The sequence below is a fragment of the Lynx canadensis genome, chromosome B1, assembly GCF_007474595.2.
Source record: "Lynx canadensis isolate LIC74 chromosome B1, mLynCan4.pri.v2, whole genome shotgun sequence".
NCBI classification, from domain to species: Eukaryota; Metazoa; Chordata; class Mammalia; order Carnivora; family Felidae; genus Lynx; species Lynx canadensis.
Genome location: NC_044306.2, coordinates 72,396,930 through 72,421,846, shown reverse-complemented (window position 1 = coordinate 72,421,846; position 24,917 = coordinate 72,396,930). Strand labels below are relative to the sequence as shown.

Here is a 24,917-nt window from a genome sequence, read left to right as displayed (position 1 = left end):
ATTAAAGAACAAAAAAATGGTACCAAACTTTTAGAAAATAAAAGAGGAAGAGATACTCCCCAACTCATAGGATACCCAAGCCTGATAATAACATTATAAGGAAAAAAATATAGACAAATAGCGTCTATAAGTATGGATGTGGAAATCTTAACAAAATATTAACAAATCAAGTCCCACAATGCAATATTCTACTGTGATCAACCAGATCTTATCCCAGGAATCCTAAGTTTGACATATATACACACATACGTATCATCTCCACCTTTCTCTCTCTCTCTCTCTCTCTCTCTCTCTCTCTCTCTCACACACACACACACACACACACACACACACACGAAAGGTAGGAGGTGAGGATGGTAAGAAAGTAAATGTCACCTTTCAAAATCTAGCTGAGACATTTGCAGGAAGGTAAGGTGGGGGGGGGGAGAGGTGTGGTATCAAGCGAGAGTGTATACACAATTAGAGATTTGAGCATAGTAGAATGCGGATAGACACAGACCCCTCCAGTCTTTGACTTCCAGTGAAGAGCCAAAGGTTATAGACATAGAAGAGAGAAGAGCTGAACAAAAAATAGATGAGAAATCCCTGAGGCTTAAAGAAGATTCAGAGCATAGTCTGCAAGATCTTTATAATGAGAAATAGGGAACATTCGGATTATTAAAAATAGAAGTATCCAACGTACCCAGAAATAACATAAGAGTTTTATGTTATGGGCTATGTTATAATCAGTAAGGTGAATGTAGTCTTCTCAAGATCACCCAGCAATGTGGAAATACTTTATGACCCAATGCTAAGAGACAAAGAAAAGTAGGACACAAATTACGTTATGACAAGTATGCTAAAACAGGTATAGGAAAGTAGCCTAGAGGGGAATAAGAATGATGAACGTAGTTGTTATTAAATGGTGCGATTATGGGTTGATATTTCATTTGATTAAATCTTGTCATAATATGATGTTAGTTTAAAAACTTTAGGAATACCTTCTTTTTTTTTTTTTTTTTTTTTTAATCAAGGGATGCAGAAATGCTAGCAGGGAGCATCTAAAGTTAGGTGTCAGTACCACTTTGAACAGTGTTCCCTCAAAATTTCATCCAGAACCTCAGAATGTGATCTTACTTGAAAACAAGGTGTCTGCAGAAGGAATTAGTGAAGATGAGAACATAGTGGATTAGGTGGGCCCTAAATCCAATGACTGGTGTCCTTTTAAGAGAAAAGAGAGGGAAACACTGAGACACAGGGAAGAAGAGAAGGCCACATGATGATGACGGCAGGGATGGAAGTGAGGCAGCTCTAAGCCACGGAGCGCCAAAGACTGCTGGCAACCGACAGACGCTGGAAGAAACAAGGAAGAATTCTTCCCTGGAGCCTCCAGAGGGAACACGGCCCTGCCCATAGCTTGATTTTGGACTTCTGACCTCCAGAATGGAGACAGTAAATTTCTGTTGTTTTAAGTCATCCAGTTCATGGCAATTTGTTACAGTAGCTACGGTAAACTGACACAAAACCCACGTGGGCAATTAGTTTTACTAAATATAAAAAAATACCAGTTCGATTACACCCTCTTTTCTTCTCCTGATTTCAGAACAAATTAGGAAATAGCACCTTGAGCTCAGATAGATTTATATCAAATTGTCGGCTTTACTGGTAAAGCTAAGCTACAAAGCCAGATTTGAATCAGTAGCTTATTGTGCTCACACTTCCCCTCCAAATTGGAAGGATCCATCTGTTTAGTCCTAACATGAAGGAGGTGCTCCAGCTCCCTTTGTGCCGCCTCGAAGGGACCGGATCCTTACACGCACACCACCACAGAGGAGTGAGGAGAAAAAGAAAGAAGCTCAACCAGGTACCATTTAGTTCTTTTCCCTGATCTGCTAAAGCAGATTATGGAGAGCGAACATTCTTCCCATACTTACTCCTTCTGAACTGTTATGTGTAAGTTCACTAACCATAGTGAAAGGTGAAGAGAGGGGCCCAAGTGTTCTCCCCTAATAACAATACCTAGTGTACTCTCTGATGAAATCCTGAAGGATCACATTTATCGTATCCCCCCCAAATATGGGACATTGCCATGATCATTCAATATACACTTGCTGAGGGGTGCCTGGGTGGCACAGTCGGTTAAGTGCCTGACTCTTGATCTCGGCTCAGGTAGTATTCTTACAGTTCGTGAGATCAAGCTTTGCGTTGGGGGCATTGTCAGTGCACAGCCTGCTTCTGATTCACTCTCTCTCTCCCTCTGCCTCTCCACCACATTCTCTCTCTCTCAAAATAAACAAATAAACATTTAAAACACACACACACACACACACACACACACACATATTTGTTGAGTGAATAAAACCAAATGAATAAAATGACACTGGCTATACTCTTCTTAGCCATAAGTTATAAAATTCAAAGATATGTGACTAAAACTATAAATTAAAAAAAATTAATGTTTACTTATTTTTGCAAGAGAGAGACAGAGTGCAAGCAGGGGAGAAACAGAGACAGAGGGAGACAGAATCTGAAGCAGGCTCCAGGCTCTGAGCTGTCAGCATAAGCCCAACATGAGGCTCGAGCCCACAAACCATGAGAGCATGACCTGAGTTGAAGTGGGACACTTAACCGACTGAGCCACCCCAGGCACCCCTAAAACTATAAATTCTGAACAATTAAAGACAGACATTATTGCATAGACTCAAAAGGGCAACTTCTTTTTTTCACATTTACTTTCCCTGAAATTGGATGGTGCATCTTATAATTACTGGTGGATTACAGATTCATTGTCAGAGTTTTCTTCTTTCTTCGTAGTACATAAAATAATGTTACATACATCTGTGTTATATCTTACAGTTGGAGCTTTAGATTCAACGGAATACTGTATATTAAAAACATCTTTAAATTATTTCCTTGTCAAAATAAATCAAAATAAGTAATTTCTCTATCAAGTGCTGAAAAGAACATGTAACACACACACACACACACACACACACACACACACACACACACACATTCTCTTCTTCATAATCAGATGCAAAGACCTGAGTTCAGGAACAAATTCAGCAGTTGCACAGTAGCACTAACCTCAGGATCTAGGTTTTCCGAGAATGCTTTTTTCTCAGCTTCTAGTTGTCTGTCATTTAGCGCTGGGAGGGGGGAAGGTGCAGAATGTGGCTCTAATTCTTCACGGAGAGCAGTTGTTTTATCTTCTCCTGGCCCATCTTTCTCCTCCTTGTGGCTGTGTGTTTTCAACATGCTCCGTGGCCGAGGTGAAGGCCTGAAGTGGTTGTCTGCTTCAAGGCTGCTGTTGTTTTCTGCCAAAAAATAAAGTGTTTTAAGGTGAGCATCCCAAAAAAATGACCATGACTTCAATTACACCCTAAGGTGCCGCCATACTTCCCTCCTGTGTCCATGCACCTTGGCTTTCTTCCCTGGACAGTCCAGAAGCCCACAACCCTTCTCTACACAGAGCTCCAGGAAGCACAAATGAGCCATAGTTCAAAGTCAATTTTTTTTTTTTCAAAGTAGCTGCCATCCTGGAAGTAACTAGTTTAGTTTTGTGAGAAGTTGACTCTTCAAGTTTATGAACTCTCATAGTCAAAAAAATAACAACTAAAAAACAAAACACCAACGGTGCCCCAGTTTCTGCCTCTATAACATGAGGGGGTTCATGCATAAACCTTGATTGTATGTCTGCTGTCAGGCCCTGGACACATTACTCACATTGCTGGACTTCATAATCAAGACAGTGACAATGACCCTGTCCAAGGATTTACACATTTGGAGGGGAGATGATTCTAGAGACTTTTTTTTTTTTTTCAACTTTTTTTTAAATTTTTTTTTTATTTATTTTGGGACAGAGAGAGACAGAGCATGAATGGGGGAGGGGCAGAGAGAGAGGGAGACACAGAATCGGAAACAGGCTCCAGGCTCCGAGCCATCAGCCCAGAGCCGGACGCGGGGCTCGAACTCACGGACCGCGAGATCGTGACCTGGCTGAAGTCGGACGCTTAACCGACTGCGCCACCCAGGCGCCCCGGAGGGGAGATGATTCTAAACAAAAGAAATTGTAAGAGCAAGGTAAGTTGTGTCACAAGCATGAAGATGATGTGGGTACTGGGGACAGGAGCGCTACTCTCATTGGAGAGAGGAACGAAGAACTACATTTGTGAACTGTGTTCTTTTGAGTCCATAAAACTTCTCCACAGTTGTTAAAGCGTCTGAGTTACTATTTCCCTTACTTCCAAGTTTAAAACGACAATGTAATGCTGGTATACTTCCAGCCCTCAAAGGTAAGAAAGCGTTTTACGTAAACTTCTTGCTTAAATGTTACCTGTTATACATATTCGTTTCTCCATTGTTCTACCAGTGCTTTCTTCTGACAAACTTCAAAACTGAAGTAATCAACACCTTCCTCCTCGTTAGCTATAAATGGGCTTATGAATGCTGCTAGAAGATTCCGTCACCATACCAAGCTGGCACCACTATAAATGTTTTATTGCCAATTTTAGCTATGTTCTCAACTCGGGCCAAATGTTCAAGCCATCCTGGATTCCTCCTGATGTTCCCCTTATGTCCGAAGCATCAGGACCCCCTGTTGAGTCTTCTTGCTAAATCTCTCTTTTACCCCACTTTCCACATCCCCGCCATCAGCAACTCATTTGCTCTCTCCTAGATTACCGCCTCAGAGATATTTACAAAATGCAAATCAGATCACATCACTCTTCCCCACAAAATTCCCCAATGGCTCCCCAGCATCCAATCCTACCGAATAAAAGCTTAATTGCCTCTGAACGGTATAAAAGGTCTCATGGTCTTCTGCCTGGCTACCAGCGCTGCCTTGTCTCCTGGTACACCCACTTTGTAGTCTGTGTTCCTGAAATACTCGGCTCACTGCTCTCTTGGGGCTGCGCCAACAGACCCTCCTGCTACCATACCTTTACCCAAGCTGATCCCTCTGCCTAGAATGTCCGCCTGCTGCTTCTTCTCCTGACAAACGCTTGCATGCCATTCGAGCCTCAGTGTAAGCGGAATATTGTATAATGCCTGAAAGAAGGGGCTGAGTCAGTTTTTTTACTGTGATAAGAACACTTAACAAGGGATCTTACCCTCTTAGCAAATTTTAAGTGCATAATACAGTATTGTCAACTAAAGGATCCGTGTCCTACAGCAGCCCTCTAGAACGTTTCATCTTGCCTGAGGGAAACTTTACACCTGTTGAATAGCAAATGCCCTTTTCCTCTCCCCAAAGGCCGTGGCCACTACCATTCTACCTGCTCTCTGGATGAGTTTGTCTATTTAAGATATTTCATGTTTGAACCTTGGCTCTGACAGTCATTGGCACCATACTCTTACACAATCATATAACCTCCACATACCTCAGTTTTCCCGTCGGTAAACATGAGTTAAGAATTCCTAAGGCACCTGTGGGACCTGAGTAAGAAAATACATATAAAGTGTATGGTACTCAATGAACATTGATAACTCTGGTAAACTATTCCCTTCCTTTTTCTTTCTTTCTTTCTTTGTTTTTTGGTTTTGGTTTTGGTGTGTCCATCACTCCTGTTTTCTTTGGGGTAGTATCTCCTCTTCTCCATCCTTGTGATTCTAGTGGATTAACAAATACCTCCTCTGTACCTCAGTAAGGGGGGGGGGTCCGCAATGCACCCCACCCTCCCAGCATATCACAGAAACTTCATCTCCCCCGTCCACAGCAGGCTGTCAGGAGGTCAGTACTTTTCTATTTAGAGTTGGAGAATATACCTTTAAGATCACATGCATCTGTGAGGATACGATTTGGAGACTGCTAGTGGCATTCTTTCCTGCCAAGTGAAGAGATGGCTGAGACAAAGAGACCAAATGATTAAAAAACAAACAAACAAACAGACAAAAAACCACTGGACCAAGGGATGGAGTAACTGGGCCAGTGACAGGGGTGGGAGGAGAGAGTGAGAAGGTCTCGGAGTCAGGGAGGGAAGACAGAAGTGGAGAGAATCCAGATGACATAAAAGGACTCTCTCTAAACTTAATCACACCTAAAGAGAGGTCTTCTGACATCCATGCTCAATTAAGTGATAAATTCCTCTTTCCACTGAAGTCTGAGCTGAGTCATTTGCAACCAAGACTTCTGACTATGGGTACTATTATTTGTCAGTTATTACTGTTATTGCCATTTCCAGGAAGACTTCCCTGATGCCCTCAAGTAAACTTAGGTGCTTACTTTCCTTAGGTACCTTTTATATACTTTGCCATTGAATTGTAAAGTCTTTGCTATGGCTTAAATGTTTGTGTCTCCACCCTCCCCTCAAATTCTTAGGTTGAAATCCTAACCACAGAGTTGATGGCATTAGGAGGTGGGGCCTTTGGGAGGTGATCAGACCATGAGAGTGGAACTTTCATGAATGGGATTAGTGCCCTTATAAAAGAGGCTCCAGAGAGCTCCCTCACCGCTTCTACCACACAGAGATACGATAAGAAGTCTGAGACCCAGAAGAGGGCTCTGTCTCATCTGACCATGCTGGTACTGTGATCTCAGACTGCTAGCTTCCAGAACTGTGAGAAATAGGCTTCTGTTGTTTAAAAGCCATCCAGTCTATGGTGCTTTGATACAGTGGCCCAAACGGACTATGACAGTCTTGGAGGATTGGTATTAGGTCTTTATAATGTCATATTCTCAGTTATCATCACAGCACTTGTAACATGATGGAAATAAAACTATATTCACAATAAATATGTGTGGAGAAATAAATTGATCTGCTTATGAGCAAATGCTAAATAATAAAATAAATAATAAAAGCACTTAGAAAAGTGCTGAATTTCCACCAGATTGTTCTAAACACTTCAAATATATAAACCCACTTAATTGTCTCAAAGCTCTAGCGCAGGTTCAACTATTCTGCCCAATTCACAGACAAATAAATGAGGAACAAAGAGGTTGTACACCCATGACCATAAACTCCAGTTTGTGGGATTAAAGCAAGAGCACCCTGACTCTGAAGTTCATGCCTTTAGTCATTTTAATGTTAAAATAAAAACAACATACCCTGTAAAAATTGCTTTCTACAATCACTGCCCATGTGACATTTGCTTGAAGAAATGAGAGTCTACTTTTTCCAAAAGCCAAGCAAGAGCAAAGGAAACTTTCAGATTCTAATATTTTTATAAAGCATTAATTGCTACTCAGCAATGTCTCACCACATTAAAAATACTAAGCTCTAGGAGTGCTTGGGTGGCTCAGTTGGTTAAGTGTCCAACTTCAGCTCAGGTCATGATCTCGTGGTCCGTGAGTTCAAGCCCCGAATCAGGCTCTGTGCTGATAGCTCAGAGCCTGGAGCCTCCTCTGGATTCTGTGTCTCCCTCTCTCTCTCTGTCCCTTCCCCACTCACACTCTGTCTCTTTCTGTTTCTCAAAAATGAAATGTTAAAAAAATTTTTTTTTAAAATAAGTTCCAAATTTGTAAGAAAAAGAGTCTAAAAATTTAGAGAGGGATAAAGCTTAACCTGTGAACCACATTCTTTCTTTCAGGAATGAATCATGCATTTATTCATTTATATGTTAAAATACTTACTGAATTGTATATGCCAGGCACTGACCACTAGCCTCAATTTTTTTCTTCAATCTGAAGAGGCTAGGAATAATGACTTTAATATACTTTATACCACAATTCCACTTCTAGAAGTATGGTCAATTCGGAAAGAAAAAAATACTTCTATACATTTTCAAAATGCTTTCTTTTATAAATAAATGTAAATGATTACCTGTTTTTGGTAACTAGTTTTACATTACATATAGCGAATTGCAAATGGCTAATGACTTTAAAAATAAGGTATTGCACGTTTGTGTATAGTGTTTAGAATCCTGGTGCCATCTTGTGGTTTAAGAAAAGTATTTCTTTATTCATTTTAGCTTGTCACAGGTTTTTTAAAAAAGGTATTAAATAGGTGGATTATTGATGATTATCTACCATAAAGTTCTAATTATATGCTTCTATCTACATCAGACCAAATTTTAGCTTCTGTGTGTTTATACTTTCTTATTTACCTAATGAAAAGCTTTGCAGAATCAAGACAAATAGGATAAATATAATCCATGAAAACAGACTTCCAAATTCACTAGGACTAGGAAACACTGTCTACTCTATCCTTCTTAAAGATCTCTCATGCATATTTCTTTCTGAATGGCTCCAACAAGTTCTCTCATAAAGAAATTACTTTAAAACTTCCATATTTCTGTGTTTTTCCAATGATACAAATGAACAAACTGTAGGCTGTGTTTTGGGAAATGGTGAACTACTGGATAGTTGCCAAGGTCCCTTATGTTCCCTTTCTCTTCATTTTTGATGCTATTCAGTACACTGGGAAGGTACATTTCAGCACTTTAATTCTGTTTCATTAGGCCTTGTGCTTATATTTTTGTAGACTTATATAGTTTCTCAGACACACTTCCATAGAGTCTCAAAATGATTCTGTAGAACAAGAATAACAGGTTTCATCCTCCTCCTCATAAAGACAATAAGGCTTACCCTATTTGCCAAGGTCACCTGTAATTAACACACGGTGGCTTTTTTCCTGCTCTGTTCATATCTTCTTATTTGAAGGTTAATGGGATATGTCTGAAATAAAGTTCTGCCTGATGTTACCAGTGATACCTAACAGGTGAAGTAGGAAGTATTTACCAGTACAGTAGTTAATGATACAAAGGAAATAGACTTTTATGAAGGTAAGTATCAACGAATATTTTTTCTATAAAACAGGAAAAAAGGGCTAAATAACAGACACCAAAGCCTTAATCTTCTATGCCCATATTTTTGTGTGGTGGCTCAGGGGGCCTCAGAGAGTCTGGCTCTTGCTTCACATCATCTTCACTTCACTGTGCCTAGAGCTCAGTAGAATTGTGGAGAAACTACTATATTCCCAATCGCACCAGGAACTTCCCTTCAGGAAACTGAGTTTCAGTGGATTTTCCCAGGGAACAGAGAAACTAAATAGAGATTCTCTTTTCTGAAGGAAAGTTGGAGGCTTAAATAACAACACCGACAACAAAACCCTCTCCCTTCAAATACTCAAATGTCAGAAAATCTTCTGGCAAATGATGGCATGGAAGTGATTGTTCGAAGGATTAGTTCTAATGCCGCTATAACACTAATTTCTGGAGTGTAAAATGGATTAGAAAGGACTGCATTGCAGTCCACCCCTGAAAACAAAACTGAAGCCCAAAGGCCTCGCAAGGCTCGAGAAGCTTTGGGAGCCACAGTTGTGAATGACAAGGTACTCTGTCTGACCTTCTAAAAGGCACCAGCATAGATGCAAGACTGACATACAACTGGATGCCAGAACTATGTGTTTTATAAATCCATTACTTTGATTTATAAGTCTAAAATTACAGGAGAGCCTGGGTGGCTCAGCCAGTTATGCAACTGACTTCGGCTCAGGTCATGATCCCACCGGTTGTGAGTTCCAGGCCTGCATTGGGCTCTGCGCTGACAGCTCAGAGCCTGGAGCCTGCTTTGGATTCTGTGTCTCCCTCTCTCTCTGTCCCTCCTCCGCTCATACTCTGTCTCTCTGTCTCTCAAGACTGAATGAAAGTTAAAAAAAAAATTGAAATTACAAAGGTAAGTCTATTTCTTAAATATTTACTAGCTACCATATAAAGATACTTTGTGATTATCTGAAAATAAGTTTATAAGAACTGCGATTACACCAACCTAACAAATTACCTGAAGATGTGCTTTTGACTGGGAGAATCCTGGGTTTAGGTTTCATTTTAATTTTGTCTTTTTCGATTTCCTGGTCTTCACTTTGAGATTCAGATAAGGGAGCTCCAACCATGTCTCCACAACCATCAGGTGCCATGTCCTCATCATTTTTGGCAGAGAAAGCTGGCTCATCTTTTGTCATGTCAATGTTTGATTTCTTGGTTTTCAAAAAAGATAGTTTTGGGGAATTCTTTTCTTCATCATCTGATAAATGGAAATCATTCATTTTTTTCTTATCTGAATTTTCATCTACTGAGGTATCAGAAAAATCACCTAAGGAAACTGAAAAATGGGAGAGAAAAAATGTTTTCCACAGTCTTTTTTAAAGTTGTGAAGTTTACATTAATCAAAAAGACAACCTTAAAAACTGATCTTTAAGGTTGTAAAATGAACTTACAACTAGAATGGATGCAAGTCTGTTTTACCAACAGGTCTGCAGTTCTAAGACACAGCTAACTTAGGGAGTTTTTGTCGGTATTTATGAAATAAAAATTTCAATTTCATTAATTTATTCAAAACATACTTACTGAGTATGAAGAGTGTGCCAAGCCCTACACTTGCTCTGAGAATCATCCAAAGGTCCCGCAAAATAACAATGACATGGGATATTTAAGCTGGGTTTTGGACTGTAAAGCTTTTATCTGCAAATGACTTCATTATATAAAATCGAGAACATCGATAAGTGGAAGAATTTTACTGGTTATTTGCTAATTATATTTTTTTCCATAAAAATTTCAGAACTACAATTTCATGCATACCAGAGTATTAGCTTTTACTATGAAAAGGTTGATAAAGAATGCTAACTTAACTATATAGCAATGATTTAACTATTGTTCTGATTATTTTTAAGACAATATCAAGAGCTATTCGCTGAATATTAAAGTATAATACACTGACTTGCGAGGTTGGAATTATGTGTCTTTACACTTGAAACCTAAAATGCTAATATTTTTATATGATCAAAGAACCAAATTAAAATACCAGTGCCGGGGCACCTGGGTGGCGCAGTCGGTTAAGCGTCCGACTTCAGCCAGGTCACGATCTCGCGGTCCGTGAGTTCGAGCCCCGCGTCGGGCTCTGGGCTGATGGCTCAGAGCCTGGAGCCTGTTTCCGATTCTGTGTCTCCCTCTCTCTCTGCCCCTCCCCCGTTCATGCTCTGTCTCTCTCTGTCCCAAAAATAAATAAACGTTGAAAAAAAAAATAAATAAAATAAAATACCAGTGCCGATATGCTGGGCTTTTAAAACGGAGCCCCTATTATAGCCAAAAAATCTGACTTATAAAAACCATTACAAAAGTGATTCTGATGTGCACCAAAGTTTAGCTCCACAGGCCCTAGTTTTCAATTCGCTGGAGGGTCTCATAGGGTCGACACTTGTGTCCAACATGGTTTACAACTGACAGACATCCTTTCACTGCAAACCTATCAATTAATTTACATTTTCAGTATACACGCTCAGAAATAAACAAAGACAATCATACAACTTCTTAAAGGTTATGAATGGCTTTTTACTCACCAAAAAGTTGGAAATTTAAAACCAGTGTATTTGTAGGTATTATTTTAACATAAGTGATTGTTTTTGTAGGGATGGGCTAAATGCACCTAAAGAAGCAAAAAAAGGACAAGTGGTTTACTTTTCCATATTCACACATACCAATCTCATCGCTGTCAAAGTCATCAGAGTATTCAGAACTTCTTTGCCTGGCTGAGCGGGCTGTAATTGCTTTTATTAGCTCATCCTGAAACGAGACAACTAAGATTAATTTCCACCCAAACAGAGAGGTCTCATATTTAGAATTAGTTCTTTAAACAAATAATGCTTGATTAACTGCTTTCAAACCCAGGTTTCATTCATATAACACATAATCCTTATGCCATGCATCCAAACCCTCAGACTCCATTGTAACACCACCGACAAGATCCCTCTCCTCATGGAGCTTACAGTTAAATTGGAGGAAACAGGCAATATCAAATAAATGAATTACAGGCTGTAATCAGGGTGGGAGAATAATAAACAAGGCAGGACTCAATTTATACAGGATTTATTACACACTGGCATTTTGGAAGAAACTGGTCCTTTTTGTGATCTTTTGTTTTAGCATATTGTGGTAATACATGTAATCCATATGGCAAACTTAGAAGCTGAGTTCAAAACAGCAGTGACTAGACAGAGAGAACTGAAATGGTATTATGTCACAACAGAAAAAAAAAAAAAACCTTACATGCAAATTTAAAGTTGCTATATAATTTAACTTTTAAAAGCTGATTTAAAATTTCAAAAGCTAGTGTACTAGTCTGAAAGCCACACAGAAGAGTTGGTAACACTGGAGCCCACATATGATCTCCAAAGGAAATGCAAAATCTCCAAAGGAAGGTAGGATTTACTCCTGCATTTTACAGGGTCATTCCTAGAATCATTTTGAGTCCATCGTTACAAATACAGAGTTAACCTTGTCAAGTCACTCAAAATAAAAATGTTTTGAAATACTTTACCTGAAAAGTAGTCCTTTTCGTGACTTTTGGACTCTTTGTATAAGCCAAAGTTGTGCTAAAAACTTCATCAGACATAGTGTTTCTTTCTTTTTTTCTTTTTTAAATCTTTATAAAATGGCTAATAGGCAAGGGAAATAATTCAAATTCTGATGGTGCCTGAAATATACAAAAAGAAATCAGACTTTTTTGCACATTTGAGAATTTCTATTACTACCCGTTAGTGCAAAGAGAAAAAAAGAGCCAACAAAAAACAATCGAGAAAAGCATCTCATATGAACATTAAGCTAATAATCACTTAAATATGCAGAGTTCTTCTAAAGAAATATAAAATTCTCACTAGTTTATCAAAGAAAAGTCAAATTGAAGTTATCCTAAAATTGTTTTGCAATTATTTTAAGGATGATCAAATAAATGACTGCAACAGGTTAATATGATAAAATGTTGCCAATTAAAATACAGTATCTTATTCACCTCTCTTCCATCCCCAAAGTATAACATTGTCCAAGAAAGAGCCATACCTTATTTAGAAAACTACCAAGGAGACTGGCAGCATAAAAGATACACCCAAGAGCGCTACCAAAAAAGCAAAACAAAACAAAACAAAAACAAAAAAAAACCTTGCGTACAGTTCTAGTGAAAGACAAAGATCATAATGCTAAACTGCAATAGCGATATTTTTTTCCAGTCGCTCTTCCTTCCCATAAAAGTGCTAATAGGGCGAGCTAAAAACAAAACGAAGCCTCCGTGATAGGCAGCATTAAAATCACTGCACAAGTGGGCCCGTGAACCTTTCTCGTGCTAGGAGTGGAGGTTCGGGCCTCCGTCACCCCGCCATCCACTGCAGCGCGCGGCCGGGGACCGCTCTTGCCAGGCCAGGTGGCACCCGGGTCCCCGCCGGCTCCGCACTGCACCGCGCCGACAGACAGCTCAGGTCCCAGCACTCGACCGGCCCGTGCACACCGAGCGCTGTCCCAGTCCCCTTCCTCCGAGACCCCGGGACCCGTGTTCTGTACCCACCCAGCCGATCCTGCGGTGAGCTCCCCGCTACCCCAGGGACTGAGCGCCTGGCCTTGGGCAAGAGCCTCTCGCCACGGCCTGGGCCTGCCGGCTCTAGGAGACTGTCACAGGTCTGAGCAAAGAGGAGGGACTAAAAGCGGAGATGGGAGGAGGTTGCTAGGAAACAGCGTCTCTGGGAGGAAGTGACTTCCTCACCGCCAGGTCTCTCGGGTACCCGACACCGCTCTTCCGCCTGACGCGTCGCTGGGGCAACCGCCCAGCCGGAGGAAATGACGTCACCCCTTTGGGTCCTGGGGAAAGGGTGCATTAAAGCCTACAGTGCTACTGCAGTTGCCTAGGAGACAGGACCCCCAGGCTCCCACCCGGGACCAAGCCTTGCGCTTGCTAGAGGACTGAGAGCCCTTACCTCCACCTGTTTAAGTCAAAGCACAGTCACCGTTTTGTCAGAGTTAGGATTTGAAGTTTTGCGAATCGGAGTAGTGTACTGACAGATGGGACAGAATAGCTACAGAGACATTTGCAGACTGAGACTAACTGCCCCCATTGAATCCTGGCACTCCTTCTCTATACCCGTGAGATGTCATGCAAATTTTGCCGCCCCCCCCACCCCGTTTACTCTTCTGAAAAAAAAAAAGCCACTTTAGAGGGTTGCTGTGAGTATTGAATGAAATAATGTAGGTGGAACACCTGCAAGAGGCCTGAGATGGCCTTCAGTCAATATTAGATACACTTTTTATGCAACAGTCACAAAGTCCCTTGTCCACACAGCTGAAAACCCATTCCAAGTGTTTCTTTCATGGAAAGTCCCCCCCCCCCCCCTTTGTATACGAAGTGGATGGATAATCTGGTTAAAATCAAGCCAGGCAATGAACAAAATAGTCTCATAGACTGGGGGACCACATTCTGCTGAAGTAACCAATATAGACATCACTTAGTACAGCAAATCCTTAAACAAACGAAAGACAGAAGCAATTCTTTAAAGACTTCGAAATAACATGATTTCTACTATTTTTTATTTTTTTAAAAAATTTAGTGTTTATTTATTTTTGAGAGAGACAGAATGTGAGTGGGGGTAGGGACAGAGAGTGAGGGAGACACAGAATCTGAAGCAGCAGCAAAGAGCCTGACTTGGGGCTCCAACTCTTCCATTGAGATCATGACCTGAGCCAAAGTCAGCCACTTAAGTGACTGAGTGACCTAGGCGTCCCTCTACTATTTTTAACTTAAAAAAGACTTAGTCCTTGCTAAATTGTCCAAATGAATTCCCTGACTAGAAATTAAACTTGTTCCTGGTATTTTCCCCATATCTCTAAGATTTATTAATTTTTTACTTATGCAACAATTATTTACAAATAAATCACATTGAGATTTTATTTATTTATTTATTTATTTATTTATTTATTTATTTATTTATTTTAGATAGAGTGGGGGAGAAGAGCAGAGGGAGAAAGAGAGAGAAAATCCCAAGCAGGCTCTACACTCAGTACAGACCATGACAGGGGTGGGCAGGGGTTGATCCCATGACCTTGGGACCATGACCTGAGCCGAAATCAAGAGTCAGGTGCTGAACTGACAGAACCACCCAGGTGCCCCCAGATATGTATTTAATAAATTAGTGTATTGAAAGCTAAATGTACATCACAAGAACTAGGAAATTTAGTTTAAAAACTATACTTTTAGCAATATTTACAATGCAACTTTAAAAATATTGTGCTCTGTTCGTAGTCTACTTGTGTGGAAAACTCAGTTTGATCAATATTTCTTTAAGTTTGATGTTTTCAAACATTTTTGTGTCTTTGCATAAGAGAAATATTATCCATTCTTACAAGTTACTGTTAACTTTCTATTTCATAGAAGTTATGGATAAACAAATATGATTCCATCATGGTACCCATGCCCACAGTAAGAAGACAGCGTCCACACTGTCCTACTATGCGAAGTCCTAATTTTTCATGTTATATATTTATATTCATTCAAAAAAACTCTGCTCATTTTTTATGCATTGAGCTAATATATAGTTTTCACTTAGATGTAATTTAAGAAAACAAAATTCATGTGGCACCTGGGTGGCTCAGTCGGTTAAGTATCTGACTCTTGATTTCTGCTCAGATCATGATCTCACTGTTTGTGGGATCAGAGCCCTGCATCAGTCTCTGTGCACAGAGTCTGCCTGGGATTCTCTCTCTCCCTCTCTCTCTGTCCCTTCCCCTCCCCTCAAAAATAAATAAATAAACTTAAAAAAAGAAAAAGAAAAGAAAATTCATGAAAAATATTAGTGAAAATAACCTTTAAGGAAAGATCATTGGGGCTACTGGGTGGCTCAGTCAGTTATGCATTTGGCTTTGGCTCGGGTCATGATCTTGCAGTTCGTGAGCTCGAGCCCCGCATCGGGCTCTGTGCTGACAGCTCAGAGCCTGGAACCTGTTTCAGAATCTGTGAGTCCCTCTTTCTCTACCCCTCACCTGCTAACACTGTCTCCTCTGTCTCTCAAAAAATAAATAAATGTTTTAAAAAATTAAAAAAAAAGATCCTATCCTTTCCACAGTACCCACTAGATTTTTATTTTCAACTTAGTACAAAATAATTAATAAACAATATTAAGCTATCCTTTACAAAGCTACAGCAAACAAAGACAGTTAACCTGAACTTATTGTACACAAGACGTAAAGCACAGTATTTTTCTATTACCTTAAGCTGCAGAATGTTATGTACTTTATCAATATTTTAAGGTAGCTTCAGTATAATATGTTAATAACAACATATGATACCTGAATTAATACTATTATTTTTATCTAACACAGTTTGCAATAAATACACAATTGTTTAATGAACTCATGAATAAACACATAGCATTTTAAACTGAAAAATAATTTTTGAAGCATTCCAAAACAAGATCACATATATTCAATTAAAAAAAAAATAAATACAACACTGCAACACACAAAACTTCCGTAGCTCATGTAACATTTTTTTTCATTTTCCAAAATACATTTGATCTCAGACATATTTGCTTTGCAAATATTTTTTGAGTTTATGCCCTTTTCATTGCTCAGCCTTGCCTTCACTCATCCATTCATGTATTCAGTAGGTACACCCATGTCAATAACATTCTTGGTCAGATTTTGGAAGTTCAAATGTAAACCAGACTAGAGCTCTGCCTAGGGATCTTACAGACCAGAGATAGCTGGAAGGTTGGGCAAACAGTGGTGATTTTACATCGTGCTAATTTCTCTGTAGAAGTACAAAAAGAGATGCTGTCCGGAAAGAGCAAAGAATTCTTCCTGGAGACACAAAGTTTTCAAAGAGAAATTAAGCGTGAGTTGATTACTGAGTTTAGGAGAAAAGGAAGGATCAGAAGTATATTTTAAGCAGAAGAAATGGTCATTGAATATGGAGTCTATCTCATTGTAGATTCAAGCGTTTGAACAAAGTGATAGTGTGCCCCCTTTTGGGTGACAAAGAGAATGAGATCTATTTTCAATCAAGAAGCATCTGAGGAGTGACTCTTTTTTCAAAAGTTCCCTGCCCTCTCCTCAGCAGGCAAATTATTTATTGTCTTGGGACTGGCAGCACAACTTAGAAAGAGACAAAGGATCTTGTATACTCATAGCTGGCCCTGGGTGAATAAATAAAGCACCTGTCTGGCATTCTGAGAAGTGTGCTACAAAAAGCAAATCCCCTTCCATGTCAATTGATAAAAGACTATATTTACATTAAACACTGAGTGTGCAGGGCAGAAGAGAATGAGAGTAAGCACCCAGATACAAGTGCATTTCTCAAAACCGCTGCCAGTTTGTAGGGTGAGCACTTAACAGAAGGGAAGTATTCGAATCTTGACGAATGACCAGCCAAGACTTTTACACTGATTAAAAGTGATTTTAAGTGATTAAAATTGATTAAAAGTGCTTATCAGCTTCTGATGAGTGAGGGAAGCTGGCCATTTTTAGTCAAATATACCAGCATTATACATGCTTACGATGTTACTTATACATCTTACTTACTTATACATCTTACGATGTTCCTTAAGTTTTAAGAAATCTTCAGTTTTGGTAACGTTTCAAAGACAGAACTCAATTATTCCTACTTCCGAAGTTGAGCTAGTATGTTCTTTCTTTCCTGATCTGTTAGCCCACAAGGTGTAAGGTAGTTTTACATGTCATCTTCCAACTGTAGCTCCCTTTTCATCTACGTTTTCGGAAGTGCTCAAAACCTTCCTGCTTTGTGCACCTTCTCCCTAAGACAAATCTGGTTTAGGGGTAGAAAAGACAAAAAAAAAAAAAAAAAAATTGGCACAAAAATTTTGTGAGTTTTTGTAGAATTAAGACGCGGCATTGAGGAAAGCCCAGGCATTGCTCGGTCAGAGTCTCCTTGTAAAAGATCACCCCTTTCAGGATTTTCAAAGAAAGAGAGGCCAGAATCCAGCTGGGGATAATGTAAGACAAATTCTTCACACTATGCAGAAAAGATAATTTTGCTTTAGCGTTGCACTCCTGCAAGAATGTAATTTTTCTTTGTTTTTCTCCTTTGGGAAGTCTTTTCCAGAAGGGAAGAGAAATCCCATGGCATGCATTAGTAACCTACTTCCAAAAGATGGCAGCAAAGGATTTAGCACCAGGGAATACAACAGGAACATAACCGGTAATATTTTGGAGCTATTTTATTATGCTTAGAGTGATTAAAAATTACATTGAAAAATAAACCACTTTCAAAATAATGTTCATGAGGCTTATTGAATGATCAGCTTTTTCCTTATATTAGAATGTTAGAAATTTAGTAGTTTAATGTGACAAGAAAATATAATTTTAATAAATTTTTTTAATTTTTTTTCAATGTTTATTTATTTTTGGGACAGAGAGAGACAGAGCATGAACGGGCGAGGGGCAGAGAGAGAGGGAGACACAGAATCGGAAACAGGCTCCAGGCTCCGAGCCATCAGCCCAGAGCCCGACGCGGGGCTCGAACTCCCGGACCGCGAGATCGTGACCTGGCTGAAGTCGGATGCTTAACCAACTGCGCCACCCAGGCGCCCCAATAAATATTTTTAAAAGACTTTGCATAACTGCTCATACCCCAAACTATTCCTGACTCCCCCAAACTCAGCCATGGTCATTGTTAATAGTTAGCCTTCTGTTCCATACTGTTTTTTCTATTCACATGAAAATGTCCAGGTTACATGTATTCTCCTAGAACCTGATCTTTTCAGTTGAAAATCCTTTCATGTTAATTACAATTTGAATTGTGCATTACTTCATAGTTATACAATTATGTATATTCTAAAATTATTATTGATAGTCCTTTAGACTGTTCCCAATTTTTATGAGCAACTTTGAATAAACATTGGGTCTTATTATTTATTTATTTATTTATTTATTTATTTATTTATTTATGTTAGAGAGCGAGAGCACGAGCGGGAGAGAGGGGCAGAGAGAGACAGAAAGAGTCTTAAGCAGACCCCACACTCAGCACAGAGCCTGACACAGGGCTCCATCCCCCTACCTTAGGAGCATGAACTGAGCTGAAATCGAGAGTTGGCCGCTCAGCCAACTGAGTCACCTAGGCACCCCCTTAGTTATTTACTTTGGGTAAACTCCTAGGGGTGGAATCACTGGTTCAAAGTATATGTACCTTAACTGGCTTTGTAGTTATTGCCAAAATGCCTTCCAGAAAAGTTTTTACAGCATATGTATAAAAACATAAAGGCATAAGAACAGTTTTCACCTTGATTTATTCATTCATTTATTCACCTTATTGCTCCTTTATAAGATGTGATTTGGCTTGCTAAGTTTTGCTTCTCATTTTATTCGGTGCAACTTTATTGTATCTTTTTTTTTTTTTTTTTTTTTTTTTTTAGTTTTTTTTTTTTTTTTTCAACGTTTATTTATTTTTGGGACAGAGAGAGACAGAGCATGAATGGGGGAGGGGCAGAGAGAGAGGGAGACACAGAATCGGAAACAGGCTCCAGGCTCTGAGCCATCAGCCCAGAGCCTGACACGGGGCTCGAACTCACGGACCGCGAGATCGTGACCTGGCTGAAGTCGGACGCTTAACCGACTGCGCCACCCAGGCGCCCCTCTTTTTTTTTTTTTTTAATAAATTTCAGATATTGGCACAAACTTAAAAACTACATATCCAGTAAAAACATGAACATAAAATATTTTCTTCAGTGTTTAAAAAGAAACATTAAGGGTTAAAGAAAGGAGAAATTGTTTTAAAATGTAAAAGGAAAAATATTCTTATGTGAGTCAAAGTAAAACATTTCAAATTTCCTTAATTCTATAATTATTATTCCTAGCATTAGGAAGGCACTATTTAATATAGTGCCCTTAAGGAAATCCATTAGGTCACAGGCACTAAAAATAACATAAATTAAAGCTCTTCATGTTTAAAAAAGGCAATGATGAATGCTAAGGTATTACTAAATAGTTTATGTAACTTCAAAGGCACTATATTTGCCCAATCAAGGATTCAGTTTTAGGCATTTTATATACATATGCTGTAGCCAAACTTAGAATAAACTTTCATAAAAACTTTCTACTATGCAAGTTTCTTAACCTTAAAATGAACTTTTGTGACTCCTGAGTAAATATATAAGGTGATGCTTTTATTCCTTGGGCTGGATCCAGATGTCAACTTTTTGTTTTAAACAGCATGTCCATGCAACCCATAATCAACTGATTTTTTTTTTTTCTATTATGGAGAAAGAATAAAGAATGTACTCTATAAAAATCTGGTGCAGGCTTCCTTTTTGTAAAATGTTTATTTACTTAATAACAGAGAGAGCAAGCAAGCAAGGGAGGCACAGAGAGAGGGAGAGAGAGAACCCCAAGCAGGCTCCACACTGTCAGCATGGAGCCTGATGCCAGGCTCGATCTCATGAACCATGAGATCATGACCTGAGTGGAAACCAAGAGTCAGATGCTTAACCAAATGAGCCACCCAGGCACCCCTGGGGCATTTTCTTATTTTAAGTGTGCCTAAAGTCTGGGTGTCCCCAGACTTCTTTTTTTCTGCATTATATATTACAATGTCGCTTTTCTTTCTATAATTAAGGCCCACAAAATTTTCCCTTTAGAAAAGCCAGTACTATACTTGTTAATAAGACAAATTTTCTGTATTAGCTTGTCAGTGAATCTGTTTTTTTTTTCTTTCTGTTTTTATTGTGTTTGTTTTATTTTACATTTTTTAAAAATTTGTATTCATTTTTGAGAGACAGAGAGAGACAGAGCATGAGTTGGGGAGGGGCAGAGGGAGAAGGAGACACAGAATCCAAAGCAGGCTCCAGGCTCTGAGCTGTCAGCACAGAGCCTGATGCGGGGCTCAAACTCCTAAACTGTGAGCTCATGACCTGAAGCTTAACTGACTGAGCCATCCAGGCACCCCACTGTTTTGCATTTTCAAGTGTTGTGTGCTTGGGGTTGGTAAAATTTTGTGATGTCTGAAAAGTTACAGATAGTACAGACTTTGGATTCTTTTTTTCCCATTCTTTTTATTTTTCTTTTCTTCTTTCTTTCTTTCTTTCTTTCTTTCTTTCTTTCTTTCTTTCTCTTTCTCTCTTTCTTTCTTTCTCTTTCTTTCTTTCTTTCTTTCTTTCTTTCTTTCTTGTTTGAGTGCTTATGTTGCAAAATCTAAATCTTTTGCAAATTTGGACTCACCTTTTTAAAAAGGAAATCTTGCTGTTTTAGACGGAGTGAGACAATGAAGTAATCAGACATGATTTTGCATATGGTTATATGAACATCAGTTTTAAAGTTTATATTTGAGTATGTTTTAGATTCTTTTAGACAAAGCAATTCAAGAACATTATGTCTCACTTAGAGAGCTCTCGTCTCTAAATGAAGCTGTGCTATCCTGCAAGAATGGAACTTGAATCCTAGAATGCCATAGAAATAATAAAATAATTTTACTATATGAATGCCTTTGACAATATTAAAGGAAAACAGCTGCTGGAATACTCCCAATGACATAGGTGAAATACATCAACATATGATACATGTTTTCCATTGTTGGGCAGCTTTGTCACAATTTTATTCTTCATACTTAATCAAAATGTGCTTCCCCACTTTCTTTACATTGATTCTAGTCCTATTCTGCAGAGTTTCAGAGAATAAATACAATCCTTCATTCATATGATAAAACTTCCATGCTGGAAAGATTTAGCATACTCCCCCCCCCCCCACCCCCTTCTCCATTTCCCTTTACTGCTATTTCCCATAGTTGCAAAAACCCATTACCATCCTGGTTGTTCTTTTCTGGGCAATATAATTCAATTTTGTCCATTAAGACTTGTGTCCAGGTGCTCCTGGGTGGCTTAGTCGGTTAAGTGTCCGACTTTGGCTCGGGTCATAATCTCATGGTTCATGAGTTCAAGTGCCACGTTGGGCTTTTTGCCAACAGCTCGGAGCCTGGAGCATGCTTCAGAGTCTGTCTCTCTCTCTCTCTGTCTGCCACTCCCCTGCTAGTGTGCTCTCTCTCTCTCTCAAGAATAATTTAAAAAAATTAATTCTTTTTTAAAAAAGAGTTGTGTCTAAAGATAAACAGAATAACATAGATGTGGCTTAACCTATGCAAAGAAATGATTCCTTTTTAAGGTCTGAACATTGCATAACAGTCTGAGCTTACGTTAACATCTTTCTAGGGTTCCACATTGGTACATGTTATAGACTTGTATTCAACCAGATGCTGTGGTTTTCTAGATACCATATGATTCAAAAGATTCTTTGAACCTAAATGTGGGATTTGATATTTTAATGTGTTAAATAACATTGTCTGGTTTGGGGCATATTTTTTCAATCGTTCAATCTATAGAAAATTTCTTGAGTTCTTTTTTTGTCACCCAGCATACAAGTTTTCACTTCTGTATTATCTTTCAATTTAATAAGGATATGTACATGTCACGTGTCCATACAAGTCATTATTAAAAATATCATTGGAACATTTAATTTATCCATATTCATGGATGTCTTTTTAATCAGGGCTAATGAAAGTTGATTTTGCTATTTCCCATTTGGCAGTGGTTTAGAGAAATGGAATCTACTTCTGAGCCACAATCTTCTTTCTCATTTCCAAGGCAGCAATAGCAACATCAGGGCTCTCTTACATTTGGTTCTCTTGTCCTTCAGTAGCATTATAGTATTTATGTGATAGTCTGTTAATAGGTTCAGTAGTCAAGCAATGTGATTGAAACCTAAAACATTATATAGAAAATCATAAATGTCCAATAAATGTTTAACTGAATGAAGCCCCAGTAGAAATTAATGCCCCATGTATTTACTATAATATGTAGTTTATTATTTCTTTGTGTTGTGATTTTTTTGAGAATTGCTTTTCCTTTCTAAAAAGTCGTCAACACTATCTAGTAAGAAGTTGCTATGACTGATGTCAGAGAGGTTACTGCCTGTGTTGTCCTCCAGGATTTTGATGGTTTTCTGTCTCACATTTAGATTTTTCATACATTCTGAATTTATTTTTGTGTATGGTGTAAAAGAGTGGTCCAGTTTCATTCTTTTGGATGTTGCTGTCCAGTTTTCCCAACACTGTTGGAGACCGCCTTTTTTCCATTGGATGTTCTTTTTTGCTTTGTCTCCTGAGACAAGGGAAACGAAAGCAAAAATAAACTATCGGGACTTTCTCAAGATACAAAGCTTCTGCACAGCGAAGGAAACAATCAACAAAACTAAAAGGCAACTTCAGAATGGGAGAAGATATTTGCCAGTGACATATCTGATAAAGGGTTAGTATCCAAAATCTATAAAGAACTTATCAAAGTCAGCACTAAAAAACCAAATAATCCAGTTCAAAAGGGGGCAGAAGACATGAATAGATATTTTTCCAAAGAAGACATACAGATGGCAAACAGACGTATGAAAAAGATGCTCAACATCATTAATCTTCAAGGAAATACAAATCAAAACCAAAGTGAGATATCACCTTATACTTGTCAGAATGGCTAAAATTAACAACCCAGGAAACCATTGTTGGCAAGGATGCCGAGAAAGGGAGACCCTCTTGCACTATTGGTGGGAATGCAAACTGGTGAAGCCACTGTGGAAAACAGTATGGAGGTTCCTCAAAAAGTTAAAAATAGAACTACCCTCAGATCCAGCAATTACCACCCAAAGGATACAAAAGTACTGGTTCGAAGGGGCACATGCACCCCAATATTTATAGCAGTCTTACAAACAATAGCCAAAATATGGAAAGAGTCCAAATGTCCATCAACTGATGAATGGATAAAGAAGATGTGGTATATACATATATACAATGGAATATTACTCAGCCATCAAAAAGGAAATGAAATCTTGCTATTTGCAATGACACGGATTGAGGTAGGGAGTATTATCTAAGCAGAATAAGTCTGTCAGAGAAAGACAAACACACATGATTTCACTTATATGTGGAATTTAAGAAATGAAACAGATAACGTGGAGGAAACAAAATGAGGGAGAGAAAGGCAAACCATAAAACGGACTCTCAACTATAGAGAACAAACTGAGGGTTGCTGGAGGAGAGGTAGGCTGGGACATGGGTTAAATGGCTGATTGGAACTAAGGAGGGCATTTGTTGGGATGAGCACTGGATATTGTATGGAAGTGTTGAATCACTATACTGTATACCTGAAACAAATATTATGCTTATGTTAACTAACTGGAATATAAATAAAAGCTTGAAGGAAAAAACCTCCTCAACACTATTATATTTAATATATTTAATAAATAATAATAGTTATATGATTATACATTTTATATAAATATATAAGTAATTAATAATCAATAATTAATTTAATTATGCATAATTAAATTATATTGAACTTAAGATGGTTTTGGGGGGCAGAATTACACTATAAAATTACTATTATCAGACACTTCAAGTATTGAAATATTAAAAGAGATATTATGGGGCACCTGAGTGGCTCAGGTGATTAAGCATTTGACTTTTCATTTTAGCTCAGGTCATGACCTCGTGGGTCCTGAGTTCCAGCCCCATGTTGGGATCTGCACTGACAGCCCAGAGCTGCTTGGGATTCTCTCTCTCTCCCCCTCTCTCTGCACCTCCCCTGCTTGTGCTCTCTCTCTCAAAATAAATAAATAAACATTAAAAAAACCCAAAAGAGATATTAATAATTTTCTTTTTATTTTAGCAAATAAAGAATTCAAGCATAAAGTCAAAGTGAAAAGAGAAATAATCTTAATTAGGAGACTTTGATAGACTAGGCTGACTAAATTTAAAAAATGGAAGAATTTCTTCTTTTCTTTTTTTTTTTTTTTGAGTATTACATATGAAGTACCCAAAATCCTAGGATAAGCTACATTTCTATTACAGGAAACATTAATAGACATACTTCCATTTATTTTATTTTATTTTTAATTTCAGACATTGAATTATTGATGAGACTATTTCTGCTTGATTTTATGGTTAGACTTTTGTTGCATACACACGTAAAAACATTCAGGCTTTCATAGTTTTGGAATAGGATTCAAATGATTGTTGAATAAGGTCTTTTGTCACTTTGGGCATCGTTTTTATGTTTTGGAGGTAGATTTTGCCCTCTTCCTTCCTTCCTTCCTTTTTCTTTTTCTTTCTTTCTTAATTTCTTTCTTTCTTTCTTTCTTTCTTTCTTTCTTTCTTTCTTTCTTCATTTTGAGAGAGACAGAGCATGAGAGGGGGAGGGGCA

At 38.5% G+C, this 24,917-nt stretch overlaps 1 protein-coding gene across 2 annotated transcripts in view; it reads right to left on the bottom strand.

Moving 5' to 3' along the window:
• MAP9 (microtubule associated protein 9) overlaps window positions 1–13,378 on the bottom strand; it is a 38,827-nt gene extending 25,449 nt beyond the window's left edge. The window contains exons 1-5 of one of the 2 annotated variants that reach the window (XM_030312871.2): window positions 13,247–13,378; window positions 12,230–12,385; window positions 11,391–11,475; window positions 9,698–10,018; window positions 3,067–3,296 (exon numbers count right to left, since the gene is read on the bottom strand). In XM_030312871.2, coding sequence (XP_030168731.1) covers window positions 3,067–3,296; window positions 9,698–10,018; window positions 11,391–11,475; window positions 12,230–12,304 — 711 coding nt within the window. In that variant the 5' untranslated portion in view covers window positions 12,305–12,385; window positions 13,247–13,378. The remainder of the gene's footprint in view (window positions 1–3,066; window positions 3,297–9,697; window positions 10,019–11,390; window positions 11,476–12,229; window positions 12,386–13,246) is intronic. The other variant, XM_032592881.1, reaches the window with a different exon arrangement.
• Window positions 13,379–24,917: the final 11,539 nt, after the last annotated feature.